Source organism: Muntiacus reevesi, chromosome 18 (assembly GCF_963930625.1).
Source record: "Muntiacus reevesi chromosome 18, mMunRee1.1, whole genome shotgun sequence".
Taxonomy (NCBI): domain Eukaryota; kingdom Metazoa; phylum Chordata; class Mammalia; order Artiodactyla; family Cervidae; genus Muntiacus; species Muntiacus reevesi.
Window position 1 is genome coordinate 15,028,941 of NC_089266.1, and position 26,006 is coordinate 15,054,946.

At 36.3% G+C, this 26,006-nt stretch overlaps 1 protein-coding gene across 3 annotated transcripts in view; it reads right to left on the reverse strand.

Annotated features, from left to right (window-relative positions):
- Positions 1–26,006, reverse strand: part of TANC2 (tetratricopeptide repeat, ankyrin repeat and coiled-coil containing 2) — a 373,034-nt gene that overhangs the window by 168,023 nt on the left and 179,005 nt on the right. Inside the window, exon 5 of one of the 3 annotated variants that reach the window (XM_065909776.1) lies at positions 13,371–13,481. The exons of the other annotated variants lie outside the window; for them this stretch is intronic. Within the exon in view, the coding sequence (XP_065765848.1) occupies positions 13,371–13,481 (111 nt within the window). The remainder of the gene's footprint in view (positions 1–13,370; positions 13,482–26,006) is intronic. 3 annotated transcript variants of the gene reach the window in all.

A 26,006-nucleotide genomic window follows, 5' to 3' on the forward strand; every position in this document is an offset into this window, starting at 1 on the left:
CTTAGTTCCTCAACCAGGGACTGAACCCAGGCCCTCAGTAAAAAAGGCACAAGCGTCCTAACCCCTGCACCACCAGGGAATTCCCAGAAAAGACACATTCTTAAGTAAAGAGAAAACTATGTAATTTACACATATTTATAGCATACTAAATTTTTTCATTTTTCCTTCCTCTGACTTTTTAGGTTCATTTTTCATTTCATTCATTCAACACGCACTGAATGAACATCTACTATGTATTAGTCAGTCACTACACTAATGCACTGTGGACACAGTGGTAAGCATAAAGGAGAAAATGCATACATTGTCCAGATGAGTGTTTTTGATCATTTTAGTGTTTATTTTTTTCTTGTTTGGATATTTGAGAAGAAACGACTTAGGAAAATTGTTACTCAAAAACTTTCACCAGAAAAATGCTGTGATGATTCACTTATAGCTTAATTCTTTCTTCTCTCTTAGCCACAAAGCATATCATCCTGGGTCATTATAATAAAATGTTACTTGGTTAGGGAACAGATAAGGCATTTGCTATACTAGAGAATTCATCATGTAGAATAAATTTTAACTAAGAAAATAAACATCATTTCTCTGGTAAGGTACCAGAAAATAGCATACATATTTTATGCCCTTGACTATAACAGAAGTTTTATTTGTATACAAATGAGTTCTAACCAGAGTTCTTTCGTTTTTTTTAAGACTTAGAAAAATTATTTACACAAAATAAATAATACCTTTACATTTTAAGGGTAGCCTTCTGTTCTACAGTACCAAAGATGACTTATGTGTATTAAAAGAAGATTGAGTCTTTAATATATGCACTAGGCATTTTATGGTAGACACAAAAAACGTATTACACAGCTTTTGATACTCAATGTTTTAATGAAACATTAACCAAGAGATAAGACCATTCCTTTTAAAACTGGTTTGCAACAGAGCCAAGAAATAGAAGTCAGACTGTAGGAAACTTGGGTCTCATGATCCTCTTCAAACATTAAAAGAAACTCTCCAATCATTTTGCTTGATGACTCCTATCTCCTATTTAATTTTTTTTCTGGCAGCAATAGAAACAGATTCATCCACTCAGAATTATAATTTAACTATTATGGCTATTGTAGAGGGTAAGATAAAAGCTGAAAACGATAATGTTGAACTTAAATCGATGATCTATGAACTACACGTAGGATTTGTTACTGGATGAAGCAGACATTTTCCTCCCCAATTTAATGGTAGCAGGTCAAATAACACAAGACCGAGATCAGGGGCAGAAAGGCGAGTTTTTCAACAATTCAGTATCATGGGTAATATCATAACCACTGTATGCAAAACTTGTTGAAATTTTGATGTAAAGTTCTAATTTCCAAGTCCAAATAAGAAACAACTTGCTCAAAGAGATGGTCCATGAACCAACTCTAAAAGTTCGTTTGAAAGAGAATTTCTTTGTATTTAATCAACTGGCTAATAATATTATTTCAATTTCTTAGTAAACAGCTCCCAAAATTTACAGAGACTGGTTTGTCCAAAGAGGTAGTATTCTAAGACTGACTAACTAGTGTACAGTCTGTTGCCATGTAGCATCATGGAAAGCACAGAACAGAAAAATAAAAACGCTTCTTTCGCATACTTTTAGATGTATGTACAGTCTAAAAATATAAATGCTAGAATTTCTTTCCCCAAAGGAAATAATGGTGGGAGACACTTTTCAGTAATTGGAGACCTTCCAGCTGATAACAATTAATAAAAACTGGGTAAAATGTATTTAAAAAATTTTTTAAAAACATTAAAGACCCAACAAGGAGGTGATGAGTATCATTATAACAACAGGGAGAAGATGAAAATCCTAAATGGAGATCTTGCCCAGCACAGAGGGCCACTTTAGCACGGGGGCATTTGTTAACAGGTAAGAAATAACTGAGTAGCGGAACTGTGCGTTGAGCTGTCTCACAAGGTCAAGGGAACAAAACTGGAGTCTAGGACCTGCCAAGAATGGGAACTCTAGTAAAACACCCCATTCCTGAGACCCTTAGGAGCTAAATGCTAGGGGTAAAGATCAACCAGAAGTAAAATAGTTTCTGCAGTCCTGATTTGTGTCATTTCACTGGCCTAGAAAACTTTCAACCCAGAACTTGGATTGAACTGCTCACAGGTGGCAGAAGAAATGAAAACCCTCTCTGGATTAAAAAAAAAAAAAAAAAAAGATCATTTCTATACATATGTTCAAATATTAAATCCAGCACCCAAAAATAATTAGGTGTATGAAAAGGCAAGAGAATTAGCAGAATAATACACAAAAGAAATCATGGTAAAGGTCATAGGATTAGAGTAGTGTAGGCAATCTTTTCAGGTTATTCTTAATATAATACTGCAAAAATGTAGTAGAAAAGAGCTGAGTCTGTGAGATGAGTGGTGGAGATGGAGGAAGGTGAGCACACAGGAAGAGTTACAAAATTAAGAGTTACATTTGATGATCACTGTTTTGGAGAAGGTGACTATTTCCCTAACACCACTAGAGGTTATTGATTGAGGAAATTCTCCTTTAGTGTTTTTCTTTTTAAACTAACATGAGATTTCAATTGTTCAGTCATGCACAATACTTTCTTCTGGTAGAGCTAAACCATAGTAGCCAATTACAAACCATATGCTAAATGGTAGCATATATAAGCTACTGAAGGGTCTAAGTCAAGAACTCTTGACATGAGATCATCTGATTCACACTCTCCTGGAAGTCTATGAATCTCCTGAAATTGCATGTTTAATAGGGAGGGAGTAAGGGAAATTGTCATTCTTTCATCATCCATTTCTGTGTGTGTGTGTGTGTGTTTATGTGTGTGTGTTGAGCGCGCACGCTCAGTTGCTCAGCTGTGTCTGACTCTTTGCGACCCCACAGACTGCAGCCCACCAGGCTCCTCTGTTCATGGAATTATCCAGACAAGAATACTGGAGTGGACTGCCATTTCCAGGGGACCTTCCCAACCCAGGGATCGAACCCGAGTCTCCTGCTTGGCAGGCAGATTCTTTGCCACTGAGTCACCTGGTCTGCCACCTCCTAGAAAATGTAACCACTCCCTGAAACCCAAAGCAGAGGTTGCAAACTCAAATATCTTCAGGATATAAGCAATTTTAATATACCTGGTATGGCTAGCAGTAATGGCAGTAGGAATGATGAAGAGCATGATGAGTTGCAGTTTCAGACTGGCCTGAAAGCACTCTATTTCTTTTTAATGTGATTGCTAAACAGTTTCTGAATACCTTCTCTAGAAAAATTTGTCTGTTTTAAAATTAAATGTAAGTCAGAGGTTAAGATAGTGGTCTGATATGTTTTCCATAGTTCTAGGTGAGAATCACCTCTCAATACAGAGGGTCTAGAGGGCAGAAAGGTGGGGAAGAAAGTCCCTGGAGGTGGATGGGAAAACGAGATCCAAGTCAGGCACCAATGACACAAGTTACTGTTAATCCTCAACTGAGGGGGAAAAAGTGCCTTAGCTGAGACAGGTGCAGAGAAATCTAAGGAACTTATAATCACAGGACTCCATGTCTTAGAAGCAGAAGTGTTTGAATTTCTCCTATTTACCCTTCCTTTCACCCACTTTCTTCCTAATGACTTTCTTCCTGCCTTCTTTAAATTAACTCACCTAGAATCTAAGTTAAAGAATCTGCTTTTAGGGCATCTCTCCAGTTGCAGTATTTAGATACCTAGTTTTAGGGTACAGAATAGGAGTTAGCAGTAACGTAACTTTCCTTGGAAAATTCTACTCATGGATTCTTATTCGTTTTGGTTTGCTTAGACTGGTTTTCAGAAAAAACTGTTAACAGATGGCAAACAGACCAAAAGTTGAATTTTTTCAAAACTCAGACAATATGCAAAATTTTGTATGTGGGTACAATTTTCTGGAGAGATTCCATAAATTTCCTCAATAATCCATATACATAAAAATCATGTTATACACAATGAACTTACACAATATTGCATGTAAATTATATCTCAATAAAGCTGGATAAGGAAAAAATGCTGCCTAAAAAGTAAATTTATCTACTAATAATCCTATACTCTTTTTACTAATAACTTATAGACATACAGAAACAAATGGGGGGAAAAATCCTCTGAACACACACACACACACACACACACACACACACACACACACACACACACACACACACACACACACACACACACACGGTGGTTCTCCCTTGTGCTATTTGGTGACAAAATTTTTATAAGATTAGAGACTTTCTGCATTTTGAAAAATTCATTAGTTGGACACTTAGCTTAGAGAAGAGGCTTTTAAATTACTTATAATCCTCCATTACAACATCCCACTATTCCGATTCTCTCCCATTGGAAGCGAGAATCACTGCAGAGGCAGGACAGAGAGACAGAAAGCACTCACTGCTTGGCAACTCCTACACTGCGTTTCCTTGCTACATAACTGCCTCCAATGCTGAGACATACTATGTGGACATCTATGTATGATGATGACTATTTAGCTGAAATGAAAAGCAGTATTAAAAGAACTTTAAATGTTTCATTAAAACCTGTAAGACTGTTCATCACTGAATGCTCCTTTGGGTTTTAAACTGAGGTTTCCAATAACTGCTTTGAATAGACATACATGTGAGATACAAAACATGGCAAAAATGCATTACTTGTGTAATACAAATATTTCCATATTATTCCCCTATTGACCTGGATTTCCTTACCCATCATACAGTTTTTTAATGTGGAAAGCAAGGCAGTTGTATACTGATTACAGTAGGAAAATTATTATCGTCAAAAGTCAACTTTGTCTACATGGCAAATGTATTCTCTGTTGGCTTCCAAATTTGAAATTTTTTCTAGAATCTGCACATTGAAATAATGTGATGTAGTTACTCAAGACTTAAAGAGAAAAACACGATTTTAGGAAGAAGTACTTCACTGAACCGAAACAGTAGAGATTAGGCAAGAAGACAGACCTATAAACAGTTATTAGAAGAACAGCAAGGGAATTCTGAATATAAAAGGGAGGGATACTAGGAATACTATGGAGACAAGGATGAGAGGATTTGTGCTTCCAGAATACAGGATGAAGTGAAGTGAAAGTTGCTCAGTTGTGTCCTATTCTTTGTGACCCCATGGACTGTACACTGCCAGGCTCCTCTGTCCATGGAATTTTTCAGGCCAGAATACTGGAGTGGGTAGTTGTTCCCTTCTCCAGGGGATCTTCCCAACCCAGGGATCGAACCTAGGTCTTCTGCATTGCAGGTAGATTCTTTACCATCTGAGCCACCAGGAAAGCAGAATACAGAATAGCATGTATCAATATACAGAAAAAGCAAGGAGAATTCATTGCTTCACTTAAACAACTTTCTTTAAAATTTCAATTGACTCCCATGAGTGTGAGATGGAACTGGCATCTAATGAAGAGAATACAACAAAAAGTGACACGATGCCACTTTTCAGACTAAGTTATAAAAAACTGTCTCTCTCATCTTGCTTGTTCTGAGGAAGCAAGCTGCCATGGGTGAGGTTACCTGTGGACAAGTACCCATGGCAAGGAATTGAGGGTGGCCTCTGATAAAAGCCAGCAAAGAACTGAGGCCCTCTGTTCCAACAGCCTAGAGGAACCGAATCCTTCAACAAACATTAACATAATAAATCTGAAAGACGAGCCTTCTCCAGTTGAACCCTGAGATGACCACAGCCTAGGCTGTCATTTTTGCTTTTTAACTAATTTTTTTTGGATGATCCTGGTGGCTTGTGGGATCTTAGTTCCCCGACCAGGGATTGAACCTGGACCCTTGGCAGTGAAAGCATGAAATCCTAATCACTGGACTGCCAGGGAATTCCCTAAATTTAAATGTTATAACAAACAACTTCTAAACAAGGAAAAACAGAGAGACAAAGAGGATTTCAAGTGACTTAGAGATGAAGGATGGCAGTGGTGACATCAAATACAAAATCTCTAGTTTCTTAAGTATCAAAACACAAGTCAAGAATATCTTTCCGTCTCTTCTTTGTTCCACTGAATTTTTCATGAATACTGGGCTGCAGGAATATATACATACTGCATAGGGAAAGAAGAACATAAAACTGCTTTTTTTTTTTTCAGAAATAAATTTATAATAACATATATATATGTGAGAGATGTTATTCATCATAATAACTGATGCTCCAGAAATTTGTGCTAATAAGTACCTTATATCTTAATTAATCATCACAAACACCCTATGGAGTACATGATATTACTCTCTGTACTTTACAGATGAAGAACCAGAAAATCAGTAAAACTAAATAATAAAAGTTATACAACTAGTAAGTGGCATGGTTAGACTTAGCCAAGTTTATATGATCCCAGGGCTATTTATCACTATGAAAAACTGCCTTCATTAAAAAAAAAAACACCAAAACCCACAAAGCTTAGTATCTATACATAGACTGCTTATGGAAACAGGCCAGTGACAGCAGGTTATAGGTGCAATTTTATCCTCTTTGTGAAATGCTCTCATAAAAAGGATAATGATAATATTACCCACAGCATTTCTTCAATATTTATTTGGCTGCACTGGATCTTAGTTGTGACACAGAGGCCTCTCTCTAGTTGTTCTGCATGCACTTAGTTGCCTCACAGCATGTGGAATCTTAATTCCCCAACCAGGAACTGAACCCATGTCCCCTATATTGGGAGGTAGATTCTTAACCACTGGGCCATCAGGAAAGTTCCACACATAGCATTCTTAGAGGAAAAGTAGTAAAGGCTGTGGAACACTTTAACTGTAGCTAAGATTTATTAAAACTAACTCTGGACCACATAATTGTCATTATTTTGTATATTTTAATTATTACATCTTGACAGCCTTCCTACGATACAGGTAATATTATAATCCCCATTTTACAGATAAGGAAATTAATCATTCTTACATTAAGTAATATGCCCAAGGTCATACAAGCACAAAGTGGTAGACTCAGTATTTGAACGCAGGCAGCCTGGCTCCCAGGTCTGCAGTCTAAACTAGTGCATTTCACTGCCTCAAAAAAACCCAAAGTTAAGACAGATTTTAGAGTTAATTAAAAAAACTCCCATTTGGATACCTAACTAAATTACAGATCTAAGCACCATACTCACAGGCCAAGTCTTTATAATTTGTGATGTAAAACACCTTGAGAAGAGTTAATCTAAAGGTCAGTTAAAAGACAGTTAATGGGGGAGGGAAGGATTGGGAGCTAGGGGTTAGCGGATGTAAACTAGTATACAGAGGATGGATAAACAACAAGGTTCTACTGTAGCACAGAGAACTATATATTCAATAGTCTGCGAAAAGCCATAATGGACAAGAATATTACAAAAAGAAGGTCTATATGTGTATAACTGAGTTACTGTGCTGTATGCAGAGATTAGCACACATTGTAAATTCACTATATCTCGATTTAAAAAGATGGCTAATTTCTTAAATAATGATAAAATGTAAATCAAGAAAACAACTGAAAACGTTCAAAGTGAAAAGTTCTATTCAATAAAGCACTTGTCCACTGAAAGAACTTTCTAATATGTTAAGAACTTATTAGTTGATAAAGGAGTATGTGGATGAAAAGCTATTCATTCTCTTATTCTAGCTCTTTGATGGGCTTATGCTCATAATCAGTTTTCAGGCAGTATCTCTCATGCTTAAAATACACTGAAATCACTCTGTATAATGGGCCCCAGTTTCATCCATCTCAAGGATGCATGAGACAAGTGCTCAGGCCTGGTGCACTGGGAAGACCCAGAGGAATCGGGTGGAGAGGGAGGTGGGAGGGGGGATCGGGATGGGGAATACATGTAACTCCATGGCTGATTCATGTCAATGTATGACAAAACCCACTACAATACTGTAAAATAATTAGCCTCCAACTAATAAAAAAAAAAGAAAGACAAAAAAAATACACTGAAATCATTCCTGTTTATCTCTCTGCTCCCTCTCTCTAGTTGTTTCACATCCTGGTTAGGGCAGCACTGCAGTTCATTTCTACCTTCATCTGATTTATAAGTCTGTCTACTACCCAACATTTAGGTGGGGTTTTTGTTGCTGTTGTTCTAACAGTTGTACCATTAACAACCTTCATTTTATTTCAACATTTATAACAGCATTTCTTTTCTCCTCCTTTTTGGGGGTGGGTAGTAGGGAAAGATGTGTTACAGATCACTCTGAGAAGCTGTTATATTAACAGAAAGAAGTACATAGGTGCATGTAGAAGAGTGTTTGTATATAATTTTAAGGGGTTCAGAAACCCTTCACCCATAACTCACCAATTTAACTCTGGTTAAAAATCTTGCAGTATACCTGTGTTTTCAACACAGTAGACATAAGAAATACAAATACAACATAATAGAAGCTGTGAATTACAAGAAAAAGGCTCCTGGTACCCATAAGCCAATCAAAAACCAAACAGAAGGTTTTATCTCTAAAGTATAAAATTCACAGTAAAGTAAAGAAGAATGCCAAACCATTTGGAATAAAGGTAACATCTGATAATGTTTTCAGAAAAACAAACAAACAAACAACGGAAGATGAGAAAAGAGATCATCCTTTTCTTCTAAGTGGAATGACCATGACTACACAGGAGCTGGGAAAAGAGGAATCAAGGAACTACTCACTTTATGTGAAATATTTCATCATGTACAGTGGTTTGCACTTGTGCTATAGAATACACAATGCTGTTAAGAAATCCAAATGAAAAGTCTTTTATGAATTCAAAAACTATATAAATATGAATATGCACTTTCAAGTAAGAAAGTATCATAAAACTCTCTTCCATTCCTGAGTTTCAAATACATCCTAATTTTGTTGTCACCTTAAATAACATTGTCCTTTGAAGGACAGTGCCATTTTTAAAGAGATTCAAAAGGATCTATTACAGAAAGATTAATCTCAAATTCCTGAAAGTATCTGCTGTGGATAAAAGCCTGTCTATTTTCAGAACTCTGGTCTGGACTTTGGCTCTTAACCTTGCACACGTATCAAAAGTCCTATAAAACTGTCAACTTGGCCTGCCATCTGTATCAAGGTTCATTTCTATACCTGAAATTATGTGTTGTTATAATGTGCAACATAAAAAGCTTGAAAAAACTAAGAAGGAATGTTGCTATCCTTTAGTAGCATCTGATTACTGAAAAATCTCAATACAAATTCCCTGCAGAAATTTTAGAAAAGAAAAGTATAATGATGATGATGAACAACAGGAAGGGTAATACATTTCTTATTTATTTCACCTGAGCTGAGCATCTGTCATATACATTATTTTACTTAATCTTAACAACTCCATGAGTAAAATTTATTATTAAAAAAAAAAAGAGCTGTTTTTAATCACAATCCTACAAGGAATTTAAGGCTATGAATGTTACATGTAGTCACACAGCTAGTAGGTGACAGAGTCAGGAATTAAATGCAGAGTTAATTTCAGAACCTGAGCTCTCTGAAACTAACACATACTGCCCAATAAAGAAAAGAAAAATCACCTGTAATCCCACCAGTCAGCTACAACCACTGCTAACATGAACACTAGCTCATGAATGCTACTCTCTCCTCTGACAACAAACAGAATCCCAATTCTCTCCCTCTTTAGGCAACCAAGGTTACTTTGGTGTATTCTTCTGGACATTTCCCCCTTTGAGTGTGTATCCATGTATCTATGCAAACATATATTTTTTTTGTTAAATTATCAAGTAACATCATGTTATATGTAATGCTACTGTGATAGGAAACTGAGGCACCAAGAAATTACACATGTTCAAGATCACAAAACTACTAAGAGGAAAACTGTAATTGAAACAGAGGCAGATACATTCCAACTAAAAATGACCATAAACCTTTACATCTTGTATTTCCTGTTAAAAAACACTTTAAGATCTTGTGTTATACACTCAGGATCATCACTATAATAATAACAAAATTAGCTAACATTTATAAGCATTTACTATAAAACAAGCATTCTACTATGTGCTCTGTATTTATTAATCTGATTTAAGATTACCATTTCCATTTTTAGAGATGAGGAAACTGAAGCTTAGACAAGTTAAGTGACTTGCCTAAAATCACACAGCTAATAACCAATGCTGTAGGCAGAAAAGTTAGAGGGTAGGATGAGTGTGTTCTCTTATTTAGGCAATTGTTTTACTGCAATCACTAATATCAGCTGGTTACCCTAAAAGAGAATACAGTCTTGTCTCATACTTGAAAACTGAATTTTCTACTTTTTAATTTAAGGGTCAAGCAAGGGATGCTTATAGAATTTTACACAGTAATAAAGTTAGAGGCACTGTATTTCTGTTCAACAATAAATCCTGCTTATACCCTCACACAAATCACTCAAATTCTCTAGGTCCTAATTTCCTCACTGTAAGACGATTATCAAACACAATTCGCTTGACCTCCCCCTGCCTCTGGAAGTTCAGTTATGTAACATCATCGATCATCTCAATGGTTTCAGTTGCAGAACAAAAACATACTGTTTACTTGTACTGTTCCTCACATTTTCTGCATACAACAAATCTGATTTGAGGGACAGTAAAACAGGTATTCTAAAATCTAATGCTATATAGACTGAATCCTTCAGTTTATTAGACAAATAATCTGGATCAATATCTATATCCCATTGTAGCCTTCCCTAGTCCCGGTAGACCAAACATCAACGACTTGCTCTGATTTGATCCACAATTTCCTTTTCCTGGCAGGACAACACTGAAAACTAGTTACAGGTACTCAGATACCATGGACCAAAACACAAACCAAGGAAAATACATTTCCATTTCTCAGAAACAAAAGCTTTCTTCTTCCCACCTAAAATACAGACACCACAATGTTGAGGTCTGGATAATAAAGAAACAACATCACCAATTACTCCTCAGAAGTCAACAGCAGAGTGAGCCTGAAGGGTGCAGCCTGCAGCCACCCTGTAACCCAGCTGGTTCTCATAGTGTGGCACCTCATCCAGCACTAGCTGAAAGTTTGTTAGAGAAGCAAATAAATTCTCAACCACCCAGGTTTGCTGAACCCGGAATTCTGGGGTCGGGTCCCACAACTTGCCTTTGAAGAAGTCCTCCAGGTAATTCTTGCTGGTATTGTTGTTGTTTAGTCGCTAAGTCATGTCAGACTCTTTGCAACCCCATGGACTGTAGCCCACCAGGCTCCTCTGTCCATTAGATTTTCCAGGCAAGAACTGGAGTGGGTTGCCTTTTCCTCCTCTGGGGGATCTTCCCAACCCAGGGATTCAACCTGCACCTCCTGCATTGGCAGGTGGATTCTTTACCACTGAGCCACCAGAGAAGCACGCTAAAATTTGAGAACCAGTGCTCATTTAACCTTTAGCTTATGCTTGTTGCCTCTGTGACATATACTCTTTCTCCAAATTTGCATGTGATAATAAATAAAGCAGGAAGATATCAGATCACTAGTTTTAATGGCATTATTATGTATATCATAAAATATTAATATGATCATTATTCTGTTAGGATAGCCTATGTAAGAGAAATTCAGAAAGAATGGATTATTTGTTTGCTTTATGAGTATACTAAATTGACTTGTTTATTGTTAATTTTTGGTACTATGTAGAAGATTACAGCTTCAACCCTCAGGTCACTAATCTTATCTCAGCAGAAACTTATTTTCACAGAATTTGTTATAAAAGAACAAATCACTAAGAAGCGTCTATGCCTTAAATCTGCTTCAGATAAGAAAAGGAGAGACTGTAGAGCATGGCAATTAACATTTTGGCAATGTGCTTTAGTTTCTTCCTGGTTTTCTGAAAATGTTAATTGAGGTTTAGTTTGGTTCAATTCCAATTCAGCGAAGATTCATGTTTGTGGAAAATATTCATAAGTAATAACATGGACAAGATTTTTCACAGTGATTCAGCACTGGCATTCTAAATAACAGCAGCTCCCTTGCTTCTTGACAGTAACAATCACTAGATTAGATTAAAGATGTCAGATAGGGCAATCAGGAAGTGAAAGATTAGTCCCCCCACACTAATTCTGATTTGCAAATCTGAAAAAGAAAAGACCTCTCTTTTCTTCCAAACCTCTCTTCCAAAACTCAATGCAGGAACAGAGAATTAGTGCATTTAATTATTTTACTTTATTATACTAAAATTTGCATAAGAAATGCAGAGTATAATATTCCAATGTCCAAGAAATGTGACAATACCTCAAAACAGGGCTTCTTTTAACAAAGTGCTACAGTGTCATTTTAAGACACTAGTTTGTTCCTTTTAGAAACAGAAAAGCTAGTTTCTAACACCTACCTGTGATTGATTTAAAAATGAAAGTCATTTACAACAGTGGATGAAGACCAAGGTTCTGCAACTTGAAAGTGAAATCCCCAAGGTCCTTCAATATTCAACGCTGGTTCATAAAATCAAATATCTCTGATTAGGTTTGCCTCAAGTTTTTTGCCTCCTGTCTTTTTAAAAAAAAATACATGTCTTACCTGGCTTCAGAGGTATATTAGCCTGACATTTCAGATTACAGCTACTGATATTTTACCTAGAACTAGAAATCACCTTATTCTGCTAATCTCTAGTACAGTAAATATGCAGTAGTTGTATCCACTGTGGTTTAACATTGATTTTAATAAGCAGGAATAAACAACAGACCTAAAACAAAGTCTTCTAAAGTTCTTTACTGAAGCTCTGATCTGTATACTCAACTAGAGCTGTGAACATTTCTAACATGGCTCTATAGACTCACTGTAGAGTAAGTGTAAAGGATGTTGCCAAGCAACTCATCTAAGTTTGGAAGAATCTAAGCATTGATAATGAGTCTGTGTCAGCTTGGCTCCCACACAAGAAGGGTTTTAGTGAACTCCCACATGTGCTTACAGGCCATTCATGGGGAGAGGTATTTCTAACAGTGAGTGTCCAGGAGTCCAAATCAGGAAACGGTAACTTTTTTTCCTAATTCAAGTATAATGTTTCCAACATCACAACTATTTTCTATAACTGTTCAGAAAACCAACAGGGATTAAGGCAAAAAAAAAAAAAAAAAAAAAGATCATATGCAAAGGATTCGGGTTGAACTGACATTTTTATTCACACTTGAACACTGCTGAGTGGACATGGCCAAAGCAAAATTTCTTCAAGTATCTCAGGTCACACAAATCACCCTGAGAATGTATCTACCAAATTATTTTGGTTCTTTTGAAAATTATCCTTGAAGCTGTTTTCAATATCTACATAATTATATCAATAATCAAAAAGGATGTTCAGTAGAAACTGCTCTAATAAGGAAAATACACAGTCAATTGCACAAGAGATAACAGCTGTGATTTTATGAATAATATACATGCAAAACACTGCTCTGTTGGATGGGCCTAATCCAAACCTCCCTCTTTCAAAGCAGATACTTTGCATGCATGCTTACCAGGGCAGTATGCATCCACGTCCAGTTTCTGAGCTGAAGTGAGGGTTGGTGAGCCAAGCTCGGATTCTGGAATTCGTGGGCTCTCAACAAACTTTGCCTTCCTCAGAGGGGCTAAGGACAAAAATAGAGACAGAGAGAGAGAGGGAGAGGGGGGAAAAAAAGAGAGAGAGGAAAACAAGAAAAAGGAAAGGAACAGGGAAAGAGAAAGGAAAGAGAAACATAGAGGGGTCATGAGTAAGGGGAACAGCAGGCAACAGATGGAAGCACTTAAATGAACGACACACTCTGTCAGACTCAGATCAGGTTACCCTATTTTTTTTTTTTTTTTTTTTTGTGCCAGAAAAAAATTGACTGCATTCTTCATAGAGGAGATGGGCCTTGTTAAAAAGTCACTGCAAACTGGAAAAACTAAAATCTAATCATCAAAACTATTATAAGTTGTACCTGTCAAGTCTATTACCTTTAGCTATTTTCTCTTTCCTTATAAAACAAAGAGCTTTCTGATTTTGTCTTCTTTTGCCATTAAATGCAGGTATTAACTGACTAAAGTATAGGACTAAGCTTTAAGATTTTGTTTATAATAAATGTAACCAAAAGTTTTCTTTATCCATAAATAACTATCAATACAACACTGGGTTGTGATAACTACCTTAAGTAGGATTAACCTATTTAGCTTAACAAGGAAATCAATTACCTAACTGCTCAGCTATTAGGTAAGAAGTCAAAACTGCTAGTGGACTAAGATATTAACTAGGCCATGAGAGTTTTGCAACTGGCTGCTAAAGATAAAGAGATGTGATCTGATTACAAATATAATTATGAGGTCTATGGAACAGTAATATTCCATGCCATGGAATTCACTCAATCTTGTAAGGAATGAATGAACAAAAAAAGCATAATTCATGAATTGAAAGTTTTCATATTAAAAGCTAGTGTGAATTTTATTTAATGATTTTTAGGCAAAAATGTTAAGGAACATTATTGATATACATTTAAATAGTTAAATATATTAAAAGTTAAAATTATGAAGACTGCTTTGGTACTTTTAAACTGAATTCTATGAAATAAACTGTAATAGGATGAATGTGCTTAGTATAACACTGGTGGCAAAAGTACTAGCCAAATCTGAAATTGATTTGTATGCATTATATACACTATATCATAACTATAGGTGTTCCAGACATGTGAGTGCTTAAGATCACATTTCTTTTATCAAAAGTTTCGGCATGTTCTTCAAAATCCTCATCCATTACTGATTCACAGGGGGATTATAAGTTATTCCTAAAACACCCTGTAAAAAGTAATGTAAAACTTTGTCATTACCATGACCAGAATTCTACTCTATTTTCTTTGGAGGTCAAAAATATAAAGTCTTTAAAAAATAGAAAGTATTTTTGATACTCAAAATCTACAGTCAACTAAATCACACTTAAATCTCAGGGTATGTATGTATATTTTAAGTGTATGTTAAAATAAAGTCTACTGTCTCCATGGCAACCAAGACTGAGGGTGCTAACAGAATGGTTCTCTGCCAAAAGCAAGCTTTGGAACAGCAGAATTCTCACCTCTGTTAACTGTAAAACTTAAGCCTATTTTTAAAAAATCACTATCACAAATGGAGATCTCAAGTGACATATGCATATCTGCAGGCTACTTTATCTGCAGCCAATATTAGAACCTCTTTCATTGTAATCTCACGAATTCAAAAATAATAAAACATTTTATTTATCCAATATTGCTTTGTATAGGAGAAATTATTAATATTTTAATTCTTAAATCTCTTAAATACTTTCCTAGAATTTTATTATTTTATCATTGCAGTAGAATAATTCTTGTACCTGCTGAGTTCTGACAAAGACAGCCCTGGTCCCTGCTCAAGGGACCCTATACATCTAAAAATTTTAGTAACAATTTTTATAATGAAATTTGGGGCTAGTAGACAGACAGAAATCAGCAACTGAGGGTAGATATGTAAGAAAGAAATTGAAGGATGGCAGGAGAAGTTGAGGGAGGTAGGAAGAATGTTTAAGAATTATGAGATGAAGTCAAGCGGGAAAATCAAGATCCTAGAGATCTGGAAAATTCAATACCATGTAGACTTCTCTATTTTCTTTTCTCAGGGAGTTCGAACTGTTACCTTTATAGCTCACAGTGGACATTTAATTCTGCTTTTCTACCTTCATCTCTAACTGTCATCTATGGGACACTATACATGTCTAATAATGAATTTATGTTATTTTATAAGGTAGATTATAACATTGCTCTCACTCAAATTATAGAGAACTAGTGTTATCTTATGGAGAAGGAAATGGCAACCCACTCCAGTGTTCTTGCCTGGAGAATCCCAGGGACGGTGGAGTCTGGTGGGCTTCCGTCTATGGGGTCGCACAGAGTCGGACACGACTGAAGCGACTTAGCAGCAGTAGCAGCAGTGTTATCTTAAGTCAAACACACACAGGAGGTACAATCTCAAGCATGACAGATTGTCCAAGATGCTTAACACTACTTGGTGGAGAACACAATTGGTCAACATGAAAGATGGGACATAGCAGTTTGGAAGCCTAGAATGCTAATACACTTTACTGTAAAATAAATGGTACATAAGATGAATCAGATGGGTAAAAGAACTCTGTGTCAAAGGGTTTACCAAATAGCTTTTTTAAAGTGGTTGAAATAAGATGAGTAGGGGACTCTAATGAAGAAGAAAATGGCACCTTACTCCATTCTTGCCTGGGAACTCCATGGACAGAGGAGCCTGGTGGGTTAGTCCACGGAGCTGCAAAGGAGTCAGACACAACTTTGCAACTAAACAACAACAAAGGGGACTCTAAAACCAAACCAGGTATTCTGTTGTGATATAAGAGATAACAGGAAACCACTAATTTGAAATCTGAACCAATACTGGGTATATGATTCTTATGCTGTGAGAGACTTGAGTTTGGTATATGGCTGAGTTGAGATGCATACTGTATGCAGAGGATGCATACTGATTAGAGTATACTGAAATCGCTCAGTCATGTCAGACTCTGTGTGACCCCATGGACGGTAGCCTGCCAGACTTCTTCATCCGTGGGATTGTCCAGGCAAGAATATTGAAGTGGGCTGCCATTTCCTTCTCCAGGGGATCTTCCTGACCCAGGGATCAAACCCGGGTCGCCCGTGTTGCAGGCAGACTCTTTACTGTCTGAGCCACCGGGGAATCCTAGTAGAGTATGGGCTCAGTCATTTGAGAGACTGAGGCTGTAGCTCTAGCACTTACAGATACTAAGAAACTGGGCAAGTTAGCCTTACTAGGCCTGGGGCAAAGAGGCTATGATTATGGAAAACAAAATAAGCAGCTGGTTTCAAGACAGAGAATGGAGAGGCAGTATAACATGGTATAAGATCTTATTGGAAAACCCAACAGAACTTTTTGGTCAATTCAACAGCATAGGAGGGAAGGACTGGATAACAGAGGAACGAAGGATCTGAGCCCTGAAATTAGAAAGCCTAAGTTAGATCCCATCTCTTCCACTTTTTCCTAGCTGTGAGAACTTTTCTGTGCCTAAGTTTCCTCATCAGTTACTTAGGGTTAATAACAGTAGCTACAGCATGGGACAGTTGCAAGGATTACATGAATTAATTCAAATAAAATGGTTAGAAAAGTGCCCAGCACAGAATATCCTTTATAAATGCTAGCTGTTTTTATCATTGTTTCTGCTGCTATTATCATCATCATCACCATCACAGATACAGCATGCTTTGGAAAGTCTGAACTGTCTGTGACAGAGGGGTAAAACAAAGATGTCTAAGATGCCATGGGGGAATGATAAGAACAGCGATATTACCAATTAGGTTTTTAAAACTGAGAAGGAAATGATGTTGAAGAAAACATGCTATAACTTAGAAAGTGGCAGAAAACCCAAGTCAAAATGGTCTAGGTTAGACAAAGAGAATTATGTGAGTATAGAAAGTTAAATAGTATGATTTACACTGCTAGTTCTCAGACTGTGGTGCCTGGACCAGCAGTAAAGCATCACCTGGAAATTTGTTAGAAATGCAAATGATCAGACCCCATGTCAAACCAGCTAAGGACCAGAAACTTGAGACAATATAGGCTTAGCAATCTGTGCTTAGCAAACCCTCCAAGTAATTCTAAAGCACACTAAACGCTGTGGACACCAGATTAGAGAGAGATATCTATAAACCTCATGAAAATGGATCGCTAAAGGACATCATCTAACGAAAAAAGTTGAAACAAAACAGAAATCAAGGCCTCATTTCTGAAAGTATTAACATCTATGGGCAAAAGTTAGGATTTCTTCTCAATCACTCTTTTAGCACTACAACTCTCAAGCTATGGGTTTATTTATTTATTTTTTAAAGCAATCCCAAGATACAAAGTATCCATCATTCGAAGCCTCTTTTGAAGAGAGACCAATGTGTCTGTACTCATTAATTTTTACCAAGATCACTGAGGGGTAGGGGACAGGGGATTAAGAGCAATCAGATAGATCATAAAGAAATGTTAATGGTGAAAAAGAAAATCCATCTATGGAGGCTCCTCTGTAAACTGAGATGCTGTAGATGATGCTGAAGCACACCTTGCTCAAGCAACTATAAGTGAAATTCGCTCAGCTGTGTCTGACTCTTTGTGACCCCATGGACTATACTATCCATGGAATTCTCCAGGCTCGAATACTGGAGTGGATAGCTGTTCCCTTCTCCAGGGGATCTTCCCAACCCAGGGATTGAACTCAGGTCTCCCATGTTGCAGGTGGATTTTTTTTATCAGCTGAGTCACCAGGGAAGCCCCAACCAACTATAAAGACATTAAAATATAAATTTTAATAACTACTTAAGTATTTGTCTTCAATAAATGTTTCACAGCAGAGGGGAACTTCTATGGAGAAACTGGCATAAGACTCAGATACTCATGGGAGAATGGTATGGACCCAGATCAAACAAAGCAAGGACCAGGAAAATGAGAACTGAAGGATAAATATAAAGATGAGTGGAACATAAAGCACCAAGAAAGTACTTTCACAAAGTTGGTTCTGAGATTAAATGCATACTTAGTAAGGTTAATCTAAAGAAAAATTTACTGTCAGATGTGAAAGGAGGATAAAAAGATTTTAGTTACAGGCAAGAAAAAGAAGTACAGACGTCCAAATTAGAAAGAAAGAAGCAAAATTATCTTTGTTTGCAGATGACAAAATCGTAAATATAGAAAATCCTAAAGACTCCACCAGTAAATGAACTCAGCAAAGTTGTACTACACAAAATCAACATACAAAAATTCACTAACAGTGAACAATCTGGAAAAGAAATTAAGAAAACAATTCAATTTAAAATAGCAACAAAAAATACCTACAAATAAATTTAATAAAGGAAGCTAAAGACCTGAGACACTGAAACTACAAAAAGTTGCTGAAAGAAAATAAAGAAGACATAAGTAAGTGGAAAGAAAACCCTTGTTCATGAATTGTAAAACTTAGTACTCTTAAGATGGCAATACTACCCAAAGTGATCCATAGATTCAATGCAATCCTTATCAAAATCCCAGATTTTATTTTGCATAGATAAAAAAGTCATCCTAAAATTCATATGGATCTCAAGGAACTCTGAATAGCAAAAATAATTTTAAAAAGAACAAAGTTGGAAATATTAAATTTTATGATTTCAAAACTCACTATACAGCTACAGAATTAAAAGTGTGGTATTGGCATAAAGACAGACACACAGACAACAGAATAGTATAGAGATTTCAGAAATAAAACCTACGGTCAAATGATTTGACAAGTATACTAAGACCATTTAAAGGGGACAATTTTTTTCAATATATGGTGTTGGGAAAACTGGATATGTGTATGCAAAACAATGAAGCTGGAACCTCATCTTATACCAAATACAAAAATTAACTCAAAATGGATCAAAGACCTAAATGTAAGTTAAAGTTATATAATTCTTAGAAGAAAACTTAGGAGGAAAGATATGAACCATTTAACTGTTAAGTAGAGAGAGACAGTGGAAAATTTATTTGGAAAGAAAAAACTGCATTTAAAAAACTTTTTAACAGAGCTTTCATAGGCAGACTCTTATAACATTCATAATATTTTAGTTCCTAAACATTTACTAGAAAAATAAACCTTTGAGTAACAATGGATTTCCTGGAGTAAGGGTGGGAAGGAAGGGTAGAAGGAGAGAGATTGTGATACTCTTTATTTCCTCCTTCTTAACCCCCATTCTCATGGTGGTTTAAAACTGGGAAATGGTGAGAATAGTATCCTTCCAATCTATCCTGATCAACCTCTTCTCATAACTGTGCTTAAATGGTGACACACACCACACCATGAATAAAGGAAGAATGCCAAGGAACTTATGTTAGTTATGCAACAAAAAACAAATGAATCCCCTAAAACAGAGGGATCAAAAACAAGTTTAAAAGAACTGAGAGAGAAAAACCAATAGAATCTGACAATTTGACACCGGCTAGATATAAGTGAAAAGCAGATGAAAAGAAAGAACTGTAATTCATATAGTTTCCTGTTTTTTAGCAAGAAGAAAGTATCTATTTATAGAAAAGAAAAAACATATAAAAGAAATGAACACCCTCAGATGCAACCCAGAAAGAGGAAATTAAAATGTGACAGGATAGTCTTTATCAAATAATGGCTAGTCCACTATAGAAAGAGCTTATGGCACATTATAATGAAAAATAAAATTTTACTGCTCCAACCAATTACAAAATTAACATTAAGCTGGTAAAGTACCTTTCTGGTTCTCTTTTCATCTATAAAGTATAAAAAATGAAGTATATGTTTTATACATTTCTCCTTGCTTCTTCCCCAAATACCATGTGCTACCTTCTTTAGTCTCCCCATTCTCCTGACTCTAAACTACAAACAAAAAGACTGCATGTTGTTTTACACCCATGCTATTCTGTGAAGTATCAAATAATCAGAACACATTTATTTTAAATTTGAATAAAGATACATTAATAGTTAGAAACACAATATACATATTTCTGACAACAGACTATTTGAAATCTGATCTCTTTGAAACCTGTATGAACGTAAGTATATGAAATGTGTGCAGTGTGGCAAAGTGAAGTCAACTGTGTTTACCAATACAAATATCAGTGTGTGGCCACTAGTTATCCATGATGGACTTTCATATGAACATTCCCTATCTCCACTGATCACAGTGAACAGCTTTAAAAAGAAGAAATTCAGAATTCATTTTATTTGAGCAAAAAAGCAATATTATGTAGTTTTACAATTTCCAAGACTAACAGCAACTATATCTACTTTCTAAAAAAATTGAAAGGTAGCTATCAGCATCAACTTACAGCAATATGGTCCCAATGAAAAGGAGAAGCTCACCTGAACATAACACAAAGAATACAGCAGCTATCTAAGTACAGAGAAAATACTCAGTCTGTTGAAAATTTAGGGATTTGAATACCAAAGTAAATTCTTTTAAAGAAAGTATCTATCACCTAAAGACTTCAATACCAACTTCCTAATAATGAAAACGAAACAAACTCTGAACAACTAAAATCTAGATAACTGAAATGACATTAATAATTTTAAATAAATAATTCAATAAAGTACAGAACAACTATTTATGAACAGTAACACAGCCAACTGCTACAGAGAGGTAACAAAACCTGCAATTTGAGATGGTATATTAGATAGTCAGTTCAGTTCAATCGCTCAGTCATGTCCGACTCTTTGCGATCCCATGGACTGTGGCACCCCAGGCTTCCCTGTCCTTCACCACTTCCTGTAGCTTACTCAAACTCATGTCCATTGAGTCAGTGATGCTATCCAACCATCTCATCCTCTGTTGGCCCCTTCTCCTGCCACCTTCAATCTTTCCCAGCATCAGGGTCTTTTCCAGTCAGTCAGGTCTTGCATCATGTGGCCAAAGTATTAGAGTTTCAGCTTCAGCATCAGTCCTTCCAATGAATATTCAGGACTGACTCCCTTTAGGATGGACTGGTTGGATCTCCTGGCAGTCCAAGGGACTCTCAAGAGTCTTCTCCAACACCACAGTTCAAAAGCATCAATTCTTTGGCACTCAGCTTTCTTTATAGTCCAACTCTCACATCCAGACATGACTACCAGAAAAACCATAGCTTTGACTAGACAGACCTTTGTTGGCAAAATAAAGTCTCTGCTATTTAATATGCTGTCTGGGTTGGTCATAACTTTTCTTCCAAGGAGCAAATGTCAATAATCTCAGATATGCAGATGACACAACACTTACGGCAGAAAGCAAAGAACGAAAGAGCCTCTTGATGAAAGTGAAAGAGGAGAGTGAAAAAGTTGGCTTAAAACTCAACATTCAGAAAACTAAGATTATGGCATCTGGTCCCATCACTTCATGGCAAATAGATGGGGGAAACAATGGAAACAGTGACAGACTTTATTTTGGGGGGCTCCAAAATCACTGCAGATGGTGACTGCAGCAACGAAATTAAAGATGTTTGCTCCTTGAAAGAAAAGTTATGACCAACCTAGACATTAGATAGTACATTAGTAGTATTTATTTGCAAGTAATAACTTCAAAGTCAAAGGATACCATGAATACATTCATAAAGCTGTCTACTGACCAAAATTTAGAGGATGTGATATCAGGGCTAAATGTTTTTTCAGAGCAGAAGCATTAAATAGTAAATAAAAAACCTGAGGACAGTAATGAATTAAGAATTCCTTGAAAAGGTGAACAAAATGAAAAATCTTTAAAAATGGGCAGGAGAACTGAATAGACTTTTTCCAAAGAGGAAATACAAATGGCCAATAGGCCTATAAAAAGATGCTCAACACTGCTAATCATCTGGGAAGTGCAAATCAAAACCACAATGAGATATCACCTCACACACATCAGAATGGCTATCATCAAAAAGAACACAGTAACAAATGTTGGTGAGGATGTGGAGAAAACGGAACCCTTGTACACTGTTCATAGGGATGTAAATCAATGCAGTCACTGTCAAAAACAGTACGGAGGTTTCTCAAAAAACTAAAAAGAAAACTACCATATGACCTAGCAACTCCACTCCCAGGTATATATTAAAAAAAAAAACCAACTAATTCTAAAAGATACATGCATACCAATGTTCCTAGAAGTGTTACAATTGCCAAGATATGGACGCAACCTAAGCATCCATCAACAGATGAATGGATAAACAAGATGTGGTATACCAAACACATACACACACACGCTACACACACCAGAATACTACTCAGCCATAATACTATTCTGCCACTAGCAGCAAGATGGACAGACTTGAAGGGCAATAATGCTAAGTCAGAAAAAGAAAGACAAACACTGTATGTGTGAAATCTAAAACATATAAGAAACCAGTGAATATAACAAAAAAGAAGCAGACTCACAGATATTAGAAAAAACTAGTGGTTACCCATAGAGAGGAAAAAGAGGAGGGCCCATTCCCTTCTCTAGGGGATCTTCCTGACCCAGGGATCCAATCTGGATTTTCCGCACTGCAGGCACATCCCGCACTGCAGCCACCAGGGAAGCCCAGACACAGGGAAGAGAGGAGAGGACAAATAGGGGCAGAGGACTAACAAGCACAGACTATTAGGTTGGCCAAAGTTTCGGGGTTTTTGTACCATCTTATGGAAAAATCCAAATGAACCTTTTGGTCAACCCATAATAAGGTATAAAATAAGCTACAAGCATATATTGTACAACAGAGAGAACACAGCCATTACTTGACAATAACTATAAATGGAGTACATAACCTTTAAAAATTGTGAATTACTTTATTGTATACCTGTAACTTATATAATATTATACACCTATAACTTATATAATATTGTACAGCAACTATGACACAACCCTTATGACAGAAAGTGAAGAGGAACTAAAGAGCTTCTTGATGAAGGTGAAAGAGCAGAGTGAAAAAGTTGGCTTAAAACTCAACATTCAAAAAACTAAGATCATGGCATTAGGTCCCATCATCTCATGGCAAATAGATGGGGAAACAATGGAAACAGTGACAGATGTTATTTTCTTGGGCTCCAAAAGCACTAAAGATGATGACTGCAGCCATGAAATTAAAAGACACTTGCTCCTTGGAAGAAAAGCTACGACAAACCTAGACAGCGTATTAAAAAGCAGAAAAACTACTTTGCCAACAAAGGTTCGTATAGTCAAAGCTATGATTTTTTTCCAGTAGTCATGTACAGATGTGAGAGTTGGACTATAAAGAAGGCCAAGCACCAAAGAATTGATGCTTTTGAACTGTGGTGTTGGAGAAGACTCTTGAGAGTCCCTTAGACTACAAGGAGATCAAACCAGTCCATCCTAAAGAAAATCAATCCTGAATATTCATTGGAAGGACTGACACTGAAGCTCCAATACTTTGGCCACCTGATGTGAAGAGCCAATTCATTAGAAAAGACTATGATGCTGGGAAAGATTGAGGGCAGGAGAAGGGGACAACAGAGTACAAGATGGTTGGATGGTTTCGCTGACTCAATGGACATGAGTTTGAGCAAGTTCCAGGAGATGGTGAAGGACAGGGAAGCCTGGCATGCTGCAGTCCATGGGGTTGCAAAGAGTCGGACACGACTGAAAGACTGAAAAACAACAACAGCAACTATACTTCAATAAACAAACAAAAAGCAAACAAAACGGATGCATTATATTTTAAAGATACATAGAAATTTCATATTTTACAAAAGTAAAAGACTATATACCTAAAAAATTGAAAAATTCTAAACCAGACTGACTAAGAAAAACAGCAAAGACAAAATTACCAAAACTTATGAACGAAAGACAGGACATCACTATCAACTCTACGGAAATGAAAAAGATTATGAGAATGTTATGAACAACTTTATGTCAAGAAATCAGACAATTTAGATGAAATGGACAATTCCTGACACAAATGGTCAAAACTGATTCATTAAGAAATGGGAAATCTGAATAGACTGTTTACATGCAAGGAAACTGAATTAATAATTAAACATCTTCCTATAAAGAAAAGCCCAATTCTACTTGACAACACTGGTGAATTCTATCAAATACTTTAAAAAAGCAGAAGTTAATAGTACTCTTTTACAAACTCAATCAGAAAATTAGGAAGGAGGTTGTGACAAGAGCAAGAGACCTAAAAAAGGTTAGTTAAGGTACCTGTGGCTAGATTTGTACCAACAGTCTACAAGAAATCTGTAGTGATATTTATTTATGAATTTAGTTTATTCATATTTAGTTTAAGCACTTAAATAAATAACATCACATTTTGCCTTGTTTTAAAAATTAGCTGATATGATAGCATTTTAAGTTTTATTAAATAAAAAAAGTTTAAAAACTAAGCTTTTTCCAATATTATATCTATTGATAATCATTTTCTTACAAAGCTTTATAAAAAATATAATATTGCTCTGACCTTATTTGGTATAGCAAAGCAAAATTAAGAGTAAAAATTAAAAAAAGAGTAAAAATGATTTCGTAGAAAGAGCATTCTAACAGTAGAAAAATATGCTTAAACTTTGTTTTAGAAAGATCAGTGGGAAGGGTAATTTTGTCTGAGACTTGCAGAGCCTCTTCTGTTAGTGAAATTAACTTCTTGCTAGAGCCTAATTCTAACACTGTGTACACAGCTCTAAAAACAAATAGCTCACTTTTGAAAAGCTATACAATAACCAATAACACAACAGCTAACATGTGTATAACAGTTTATTTTACATCTTTATTTATATTTTTACCTAACTCATTGCAAAGTGAAAGTGTTACTCATTCAGTCGTGTCCAGCTCTTTTGAAACCCCATAGACTGTAGCCTGCCAGGCTCCTCTGTCCACGGAATTCTCCAGGCAAGAATATAGGAATAAGTAGCCTTTGCCTTCTCCAGGAGATCTAACCATCCCAGGGATTGAACCCAGGTTTCCTGCATTGTAGGCAGATTCTTCACTGTCTGAGCCATCAGGGAAGCCCATACCTAACTCATTAAACCTTCATAATTTTCCATGAAGAACAAGTGAGAAAACAGTCTCAAAAGATCTATAAAAAAAAAAAAAAAAGATCTATTGCCCAAGATCACAGTATTCAAGTGGTAGATTACAGACTTTTGATTCAGAACACTGTATTGTTTCATTCACACTTGAATACAGTCCTTCAAAAGGCAGCACTCATTTTAGGAAGAGATGATTTTACATAATCTGTAAAAGTGGCAGGAAACTGACTTACTTAGTACCGTAGACTTCACTGGTGCCCACCAGCACCCTGCAGGCACCATTCCTTTCTAGGCACAGGTGTGACTACCGTTGCCAGCTTCTGATGACTACATGCCTACTTCCGGCTTATTAAATAAGAGCAGAGGTGACACAGTCCCTATATGATTTTTCAGTCTGTTTCTTCCTCTGGCATAAAAGTCATAAAGAGGTATCATGTTGAGATGGCAGAGATGCAAGACTGAAGCAGCCTGGGTTTCTGTGTTATTGCATAAATGGCAGCTGTCTGAGAGAGTTGCCCAGGCTTGCTGGTTAAACTAGAAATAGACCTTTGTTGTGTTAAGCCACTGAGATTTTTAAGGTTTTTTTGTTATGACAGAATTGTCTAGCCTATTCTGCCTAATGGAATAGCTACAATGTTATTCCCTCTCCATTATCTTTCAATTCTTC